General features: G+C 43.7%; 2 protein-coding genes across 3 annotated transcripts in view; one reads left to right on the top strand and one right to left on the bottom strand.

Moving 5' to 3' along the window:
• gpr137bb (G protein-coupled receptor 137Bb) overlaps positions 1 to 200 on the top strand; it is a 12727-nt gene extending 12527 nt beyond the window's left edge. Inside the window, exon 7 of the mRNA XM_062534342.1 lies at positions 1 to 200. This exon is cut by the window's left edge and continues 30 nt beyond it. Within this exon, the coding sequence (XP_062390326.1) occupies positions 1 to 88 (88 nt within the window). The 3' untranslated portion in view covers positions 89 to 200.
• A 5656-nt stretch (positions 201 to 5856) lies between these two features.
• The window catches only part of ero1b (endoplasmic reticulum oxidoreductase 1 beta), a 24978-nt gene continuing 20834 nt past the window's right edge, over positions 5857 to 10000 (bottom strand). For both annotated transcript variants that reach the window (XM_062543601.1, XM_062543609.1), the window contains exon 16: positions 5857 to 9885. In XM_062543601.1, the coding sequence (XP_062399585.1) occupies positions 9825 to 9885 (61 nt within the window). In that variant the 3' untranslated portion in view covers positions 5857 to 9824. The remainder of the gene's footprint in view (positions 9886 to 10000) is intronic.

Genomic DNA, 10000 nt, shown 5'->3' with positions numbered 1-10000 from the left:
CCGTGGCGGCGGCAGCAGCAGTTTCCTGGTCAACGTGGTGAGCGAGGAGCGGCGCTCGTCCGTGTCGTCCAGCCAGCTCAACCCGTAGCGGCCGCCGATCGCCATCGCTCCTCAGCGTCCCGACGAGACGCTCCCACACATTCCTGCCCCCATTCCACCGCTATCTACAGGAACATGGACACCATGTTCCTATATGGCGCACCCACCGACATATTCCAAACTAGCTGTATCTATAGTAACAGATAACAATGGACTCGGAGGGAGGTGTGGAATACTCCAACTGTGGGTGGTGCTGCAGTGGGTCAGGATTCAGGGACAGACCCCCTGATTGGGCCAAAGCCAAGTCCATCATGTTGACCTTTGAATTGATAGGCTTTGGTTGCTGTCTGGCTGGAGGTTTAAGGGCGGGTATGTGGTCCCTGACTTCCTTCATAATGGTATCTGTGTTTTGAGGATGTTATGGGTTATTGAAGAAACATGTCAGTGATGCTGGATCCAAGACAAAGGTCATTTTTCATGGTGTCACAGATGACTGTGTTACATTTACATTGAATTCATTTATCAGACACTTATATCAAAAGCAGCTTGCAGTACAGTACAGATACAGATACAGGACATGTACAGGACATATAATGAGCAAACTGGAGTAAATACTAGTCAAGTTAAACTTTCACTTTTCATTTCAATAATGTGTGTTGTCTGAGAATCAAATTCACAACTTGAAGAGAGCTCAGAGTATTGACTCCCCCCCAGAGGATCAGACCTGTGACTCCCTGGGCATCAGACTCACGACTCCCCTGAGAATCAGACCTGTGACTCCCTGGGCATCAGACTCACGACTCCCCTGAGAATCAGACCTGTGACTCCCTGGGCAGACTCACGACTCCCCTGAGAATCAGACCTGTGACTCCCTGGGCATCAGACTCACGACTCCCCTGGGAATCAGATGACTCAACTGGGAATCAGATTCCTGACTGAGAATCAGACCTAGTGATTCCCAAGGGTCCTGCGCGACATCTGCATACATTTATCCAGTGAACACAGCCGAGGTGCAGGACATCAGCCCCTGTACCCATGTGGACCGGGGGGGGTTCTCCAAAACAGTTCTCCAAGTTCTCCAACGCTGCTTCATGTCACCCCTAGTCCCTGAAGCGAGGTGTAACAACAGTCAAGTGTTCCAAGGATATTTACCGTCATGGCAGAGATATTTTCACGTCCTCAGTCACAGACCTGAGACCTGTGTTTTGTTTTTCTGCGATCCAAAGTTGAGTACAGTACAGTCAAACTGATCAGCAGTCAGCCCTGGCAGGGCAGGAGGTCACCAAAGCTCCTCCCTAAAGGCCGTTGTCTCAGTAAGAACACGGTTTATGTCCGTAAAACTATGTGTAATTAAGACGTCACCTGAACTGCCAACTTTCCAAGCTGGCCTGGCGTTATATTAACAAAGGCTGACCGAAACAGGAATATATTTTGGTGTGAGATGCACTGATGTCAATGGAATTTTTCTAAAAACAAAAATAAAGCAATCTCACAAGTGTCAGACAGAACATGACAGCGTGAGTCATATGCCAAATGAGTGAGAGTTGGCGACCATGACATCATGATACTACAATACTAGAATGCAGACAAAGCACGCAATCATATTCGCTTTGAGTATTATTTATCAAATCTGCAACAATGTGGTTTGTGTCTTGAATTATGATTGTGAGAGTTTTATATTTGCATTGAATATGATATATATATTTTTATGTTTCGAGACATTTGAACTGGAGCATTTCATGATGCACAATGCACAATAGTCTAGCTACTTTTACCACACTTGTGACAGCATAAATGTTGTGAATGTTTAATTATACTATTTATGAACTGTGAAATGGGATTAAAGGTATTTGTGACATACTAAATTGTTTAAATGTTCCACTCTTTCTGTGCACACACAGAATAACAAATAGCATACATTATAATTAAATAGCAAAGAGATCAACAAAAAGCATCTCTGTTACCACCACGAACAGAGAGTAATGTCCTTCGATTATAACAAATATTCAGCTGGGTGACGAGTGCAGCACCACAGAGCACAAGCAAAACAAACTGCCGATTCACCTGAAGGGGGCATGAGCGAGGCTGGTTAAATGACGGAGTAAAATCACTATCAACACTCACTATCAACACTGCAGTGTGCTGGGTGGGGTCCTGATTAGTTTATATCAACACTGCAGTGTGTGTGGTGGGGTCCTGATGAGTTTATATCAACACTGCAGTGTGCTGGGGTCCTGATGAGTTTAACACTGCAGTGTGCTGGGTGGGGTCCTCATGAGTTTATATCAACACTGCAGTATGCTGGGGTCCCGATTTGTTATCTGATGAGTTTGATGGTGGAAAATACCCCCCAACATTCTAAGTCATTTTTATACATCATATTGTTGTGTGCCATACGGTAGTCATATTATACATCATTTGAACGCTTGGATTCTTGGGAATTGTGTTTAAGATTCTCATGCATATCAGTGCTGATGGAAACTGTAACACCATGACCGTGCGAGACCCCTCACAACATGCACCCATCTGTAAACAGCATGTTCTAAAAAGACATGTTTCAAAATTAGGTGTAGACACTTGGCATTAAAGGGTTCTTGGACTTGGTCAAATTGACCCGACAATACTGTGAGGATATAAAATATGAAGAGTGAAAGAATGTGCAGAGTATGTCCGTTATATAACATCAGCGATGAAGCACAACAGGAAAATCAGAAAAATCAAGATTAGGAATCAGTATTATGTGGTTCTGCGGAAGAAATTCAGCTTAGAAGTCTATAAAAACAGAGTCTGAAATAAGGCTTAATGTTATAGTTTATTAATCTCTGCACAGAAAGGTCTCATCAGGCAATCAGGGTACAGAAACAAAGTCTGCGCACTCAAGAGACAATCAGTTGTTGCACGCACACACACACACACACACACCCACACACACACACACACACACACACACACACACACACACACACACACACACACACACACACACACACACACACACACACACACACACACACACACACACACACACACACACACACACACACACACACACACACACACACACACACACACTTATACCTTGCATGGTATCATTAAATCACTGCATCATTACACCTTCTCTGCACACACAGATAACTTGGTCAGTACAATGAGTTAATTGAGAACCAAGGACATTAAGAACATTTCTATTGTCATACAATAATTGTTTTGCCATCTCACACCAGTTACTAAAACAGAAGTATCAAATAAGAAGAACTGAGTTAGTTCCCACAAAAGAATGAAGTCTCAAGGCAATCAAGGATAAATCATAAGAAACATTATGCTTTAACTGAAGAATCTATTCAAGAGTGTACAATCCTACAGAACATATTGAATAAAAGGTTAAGTTTCCCCTCATAGTTCACATTATGGAACATGGAACTGTGATGAAACCCACGTCCACTTCAGGGACACCATTTCTTACTCCTGCTCCAAACTTGACTCCTGCTCGAGCTGCGAAGGGACCAGCTCTTACTTCTCCAGCGTGGGCTCCCACACTAGCACCTGCGTACTCCCAGGAAGCCCCAGCCTCTGCGTTCGCCCCGGGACCTTTAGCATGGGCCTTGAGAGGAGTGTGGGAGATGCCCACTTCAGCTTTGGCTAAACAAGCTTCCGCTCCTGGAACATCATACAACATCAAATGAATATTCTGAATTTAAATGAATTAATATACTCATATTATAATAGGAGTGCAATGAAAAGGTCCCTTTTCATAGATTACACTAACAGCTGGCTTAAACAGATGCACAATAGAAACAGACTCTGTTTTCAGAGCTGTTACCCCCACCATTACAGCACCTTTTAAATAAATACAAGTAACGATTTTTAAAATCAGGCAAGGGGCCACGTAACAGTAGGGTGTAACAAAATAGGGCCTTGTCCAGAGTGAACCATCCATGAGAAGTGAAAATAGTTTTAGAAGACTGGTCAAATTCTTTTGAATGTTAGCACCACTACCATGTCTGGAGTTAGCCTGGTCCTACCATATCTCGTACACTCATAATGTACAGAGAGTCTGGCCACTTTCCATTGCCAAGCGCAGACCCAGACTCACATTATGAATGTACGAGAGTAGGACCAGGCAAGTCTGGCGTAGCCCGTTCTATTGATTACAAATGCCGGTACTGTACCTGCATGGGCTCCAAGGTGTTCTAGTCCAACACCTGCATGCGCCTCTGCTCCAAGAGCAACAGCTCTTGTGTTGGCTTCCAGCACTCCCTCCATAAGGGCTGCGTTGGCTTCAGCCTCCGCCACGTTGGCTTTGGCTGATGCACTTGCTCCAACAGGTGATGCGGACGCGCCTGCAGACGCATGTAGGGCTCAAGCTCCTGCTCCGGCTGATAAGAGCTTTAGTTGGGCCAGGTCAGCCATGTACACTTCAGCTGGTTTTGTCTCATATTCACTAATGCCTGTGCTGGTTTCAACTCCATACCCATTTCTTATGAACATGAGATCAGCTCCGTGTACAGTCGCTTTCCCAGCTCCCTTTGCTACTTTTGTACCCTTACTCTTTCGTTGTGGCTTTACTTTATGCCATTGTTCATCACCTGGATTACGTTCCGAATGTGTCTCTTTATTATTAATCTGAATATCTCGGTAATGTATACTTTTCCATTCCATTTTTCTTATCCCCTTTGTTGTCGTTGGAAAACGGTAGCTCTGTGTACAAAGGAAAAGTGATGTCAGAAGTGTAAATTGTCGAACTGATAGTTTCATCTTTGAAAAGTAGACCACACCAAGTGAAATCCAGCAAACCTGCAATCAACTGTGGTTGATGCTCAACAGAAATTGAAGGTTTATGATTGAATGGCGCAGGCTAGAGTTTAGATCAGGTGAGCATGTGGTGGCATCACTGCCACAGGAACATTTGTAAGTTGTTTACTGTATATGATCATGTTTTGGAGAGAACAAGGATGAAACAAGCAGTGGTATTCAGTGATCTACTGGAGTCCATTAAAGCAAGTGGACTATCTCATTAAATGTCTCATTAAAATCCAGCTATTCCTTTGTCCTTTGGAAGTAGATGAGGTGCTAGCCTGGGAAAACCCATATGACACTTTGGAAAATTTGCTCTGCAGGTTCTGGGCACACAATTACAATCGCTAATCCGGCATGGACATAAATTCACCTTGAAATTGAGTAAACAACTGCACTTTTGTTAAAGTTTAATTTCAGTGCTTGATATACCCCTGCTGCATGGCAGCTACATGTGAGATTGCTACCACTAGTCAGAGGCAGAGTTCTGGCCGAGGGTGTGGCTTTGGGACTCTATAGCGCCACCTAGCGTGTTGTCTGTTGTGGTTGACACATACATTCACGAAAATTAACCAAATTTGGTGGGCATGTGTGTTGCTCATGCACATGCCCACCAACACGCACACGGTTAATGTTGCTTTGTTAGATTCGTCTCCTATTTCAGGCAAAAATTAGGGTGGTAGTTTCCAGGCTGCCTTTGCAGTGTGAATGAAATCGCGCACAATGCAGCATGGAAACACCTAGGCTAACTCAATACAGTAACTTGAGTAAATGTGCTTTACTACTCCACCTCTGGTCATTAGCATTTAGACATAGTTCTTCTGTATCATAATGTTTGTATAATACTTTATATAATTGTATGGTACTCTTTTGACACATTACAGTACATTCTGAATCAGGAACAGACTATTACAATGAGTTTAGGTACTACGAACTGGAAAGTTTCTCACGCAAGCTCTCATTGTTAAAAACACATTGTGCTAACTGACCTATAAAATCTGCATGAACAGAAACACAACTCAGTTATCCAGATGACCACCAGAATTTTTATTTCCGCTCTTTAAATAAATATACTCAACAAGTATACACATCATTATGGGTGCACTTATATATATACATATATATAGACTCATAAAGACTTTGAAAAGAACAAAAAAGAAAAAAAGAAAAAAGAAAGCTTTTTAAATCCTTCTCTGACAAAGAAATGGGGACATATTTTTGTGGCTCAATAGTTTAAACGGACGTGTCCCCAGCAAGGCAAACAGGAGGGACATTGTGGAACAAAGGCAGACAAGCTCCAGAAGGTTCCGTCTCTAGAGTCCGGCGGTTAGTCCAGGAAAGCAGGCTAGAGCATTTTTTTGTTTATATATATATAGATATTTTTTTTATTTTTTTAAGCACACTGTTAAGGCAGATGAGTGCACAAGACAAGGTGTGTTTCAGAGACTGCTGAAAGCATGCAATGCTCTCACTCCATCAAAGACACACTCACACACATCTAACAGAGCTCTCATCACACACGTGCACACACACACACACACATTTAACAGAGCTCTCATCACACACGTGCACACCAAACACACACACACACACACACACACACACACACACACACACACACATTTAACAGAGCTCTCATCACACACGCGCACACCAAACACACACACACACACACACACACACACACACACACACACACACACACACACACACAACACACACACACACCTCTCACAAGACCTGAGAATCTCGACAGTAAACACCTTTTTGGCATTGTGGGTGTGGAGGCAAGCGTCCATTCCAAACTCATTATCTGCGAACTGACTTAGGTGTGGGTGGCGAGCATCGGACTCACTCACTCACACACACACTCACTCACACACTCACTCACTCTCTGCCTGCAAGTCAAGCTGGAGGATTGGTGGAGCAGAATGGCTGGACAGCACAGGCCTGGGCGGGGGACAGGAGGGGACATGGCCATACACACTCCTATAGAGGCACTGGAGGGGGGGGGGAGGTGGGGGTGGGTGGAGGGAGGGGTGAAGTTTGCTTAACTGTACAACAGATCACTCTCGGGATATTTACATTGGCGAAAAAAATGGAGATGAATTTGGTTGGTGTTACCATTAGGTATTGCATGTTACATTACATCAGGCCTTTTAGCTAGTTATAGATCGCGGGTGAATTAGGGCGAGGAGTTGTTTTGGAATGCCAAAGGACTGCTGTACTGCAAGACCCAAAACAAACAAACAAACAAACAAACAAACAAACAAGCAAACAAACAAGCAAGCAAACAAACAAGCAAACAAACACACAAACAGGCGGACATGCTAAAGCAAGGTCTGACGGACATCTAAAGGAAACAGGCAGCGCAGCGGTGAAGAGTGAAGAGGTCTTTGGTCCTGAACACAGAAAACGCCACTCGGTATCAGTAGTTAAACCACAGCAGGGAACCAGACAAGCGCTCGCACACACACACACCAAAAAGTTCACCAAATCTCGTTCTTCCCTCTCTCTCTCTCTCTCTCCCTCCCTCTCCCTCTCCCCTCTCTCTCTCCCTCTCGCTCACACACACACAGGGACATTTTAACATCACTTTAAATGATAACCATTGCAGTTTTTCTTCGGTAACACACCTGATTCATCTCAGTTGCCAAGACACAGACGAGGACTAACAAGTCTTTTGTACGTCTGGGGGTTTCAACAACAACCTCCACAAACAAACAAACAAACGAACAAACGAAAGCCAACATTAAAACTGAAACTAAGTGGTGGGTGTGGGTAGTGCATACAGCCATAATGGATCGGCACAGTCACAGGTGAACACAGGATCCCCTCTCTCCTTTATTAGCAAAAATAAATCTCTCTCCACACTCTGGTTCCCTCTGATCTCTGAAGGCTGTGCCGTGATTGGGATGACAGCTTGGCTCTACTCACAGCTCCAAAGAGCGAGGCTAATGTTTGTTTGTTTTTTCCTTTTCTCTTTTTTGTTTTCTTTTCTTTCCCCCGGACTTTTCTTGGAATGATAGACGTAACACCCAAGGACTGTCTGAATCACTCCATGCTGGAGTTGCTTTCAGTCAGTTTGTTTGTTTATTTATTTAATAGTTATTTTTAAATTCAGCTTTAATGGAAGACCTTGCGCTGCCTTGTGTTAGCGGACTAGCTCATGCAGACTTCACTACTGCGCACCTTGGAGAAAATGATGGAGAGGTTTTTCAGTGTATCAACATTGGGAATGTAAGTAATAAATGAAGAAAATGCCACTTAAGTTCCATCACAAACAATCTGCTTGTTTTCTGTTGGTTGTATAGCACTGCAAACAAATAACACACACACACACACACACACACAAACACTCAGGGTAGGGTATAGTCTCATTAGAGCTCAATCCATCTCTAGTTCAACACTACCCAACGCAAAAAAAAATAAATAAAAAAGATAAACAAAAACAATAGCAATAGTGTCCATGAGAGGTCATGAAGCACACAATTAATTAAAAACAGATTCCACTAATCAACTAAAAACAGAAAGAAAAACCTCTATCCTTGTCTTCTATGGTTACACAGCACACGTGCATTGTAAATGGTAATCCTTTGAGTCCTACAGCTACTACTGTAGATGATGAATTATGTTTGAGTGTGAAGATGAAGGCAAGTGGCAAAATGAACTGCTGTTGAAAAGCAATCATGGCAGTGACAGAATGGAGAAACAGACACAATGAGAGAGAGAGAGAGAGAGAGAGAGAGAGAGAGAGAGAGAGAGAGAGAGAGAGAGCAAGAGAGAGAGAGACAGAGAGAGAGAGAGAGAGAGCAAGAGAGAGAGAGAGAATGGAGAGACAGTCACAATGAGAGAGAGAGAGAGAGAGAGAGAGACACAGAGAGAGACAGAGAGAGAGAGAGCAAGAGAGAGAGAGAGAGAGAGAATGGAGAGACAGTCACAATGAGAGAGAGAGAGAGAGACAGACAGACACAGAGAGAGACAGAGAGAGAGAGAGCAAGAGAGAGAAAGAGAGAGTTGTTGCTGCATTGGACTAAAACTTCAGTGATTACAGACACGGCCTTCACGTATACCCATAAGCACAAACATACACTCTCTCACACACACACACACACACACACACACACACACACACACACACACACACACACACACACACACACACACACACACACACACACACACACACACACACACACACACACACACGAACAAGCAAGCACTAAAACACTAATCAAAACTAAATGAATAAGATAATGAGGAATTCCCTCTTAACAAGGAAGAGAAGAGAACACCGCAAACAAACAAAACAAACAATCAAATCAACAGTATCAGAAAACAATAACAAAACGCTGTCGTCTGCATTGGCAACAACCTCACACAGAAGTAAAAGCTGCTTTGAGGAGGAGATCCGAGTTCTTCATCGTTGTGGTTGTCATTTCCTGTTGTTGTTGTTGTTTTCTTAATGTTGCTATTGTTTTGCTATTGTTGCTGTTGTCGGGCCGTTTATCTCCTTATGGCCGAGTTCTATGAATAGCCTGAGGGCTGTTTGTGTGAGGGGCGCTTTTTTTGTTGTTGTTGGGTTTCTTTTGCTCCCTAGCGAACACGGAGCGGACACACAGGCCGGCAGGCATTCCTTTGTCCGAGTGTGGTGGCACGAAGGTGGCATCCGCTAGACAAGATGCCATCCTTCCTTGGCATGAAGGGGAAAACTGATCGGGTGGTTGTCAATTTTTTTTTTTGCTTGTTTTCGTTGTTATTATAGCTGTTGTATTTTTAACCACTGCTTCTCTGACGTCAATCCCGCAAGTTCATGAAAGTGGCCTTATGCTTGTTATATATGTGTGTGTGTGTGTGTGTGTGTGTGTGTGTGTGTGTGTATGTGTGTGTGTGTGTGATGGGGGCGGGTGGAGGTAAGACTATTGCAAGGTTGACTTGGGGGAGAGAGAGAGGAGGGGAATGTCGCCACCTGGTGGCCACTGTGACCACTGTTACCTGTGTTCCTCCAGCAAGGTTCTGAAGTGATGCAGCTCTTTTATGCTTGTGGATAATCTGAGGAAAGCAAACACACACACACACACACACACGATCAAGGACATGTCTAGTGTTTATGCTCAGCTGAATGGCTCACAAAGCCATAAAGTTATAAAAATAACTGTTCAGTAGC

The sequence above is a fragment of the Sardina pilchardus genome, chromosome 1 (genome assembly GCF_963854185.1).
Source record: "Sardina pilchardus chromosome 1, fSarPil1.1, whole genome shotgun sequence".
Lineage (NCBI taxonomy): Eukaryota > Metazoa > Chordata > Actinopteri > Clupeiformes > Clupeidae > Sardina > Sardina pilchardus.
This window is presented reverse-complemented; position numbering and strand designations above follow the sequence as displayed.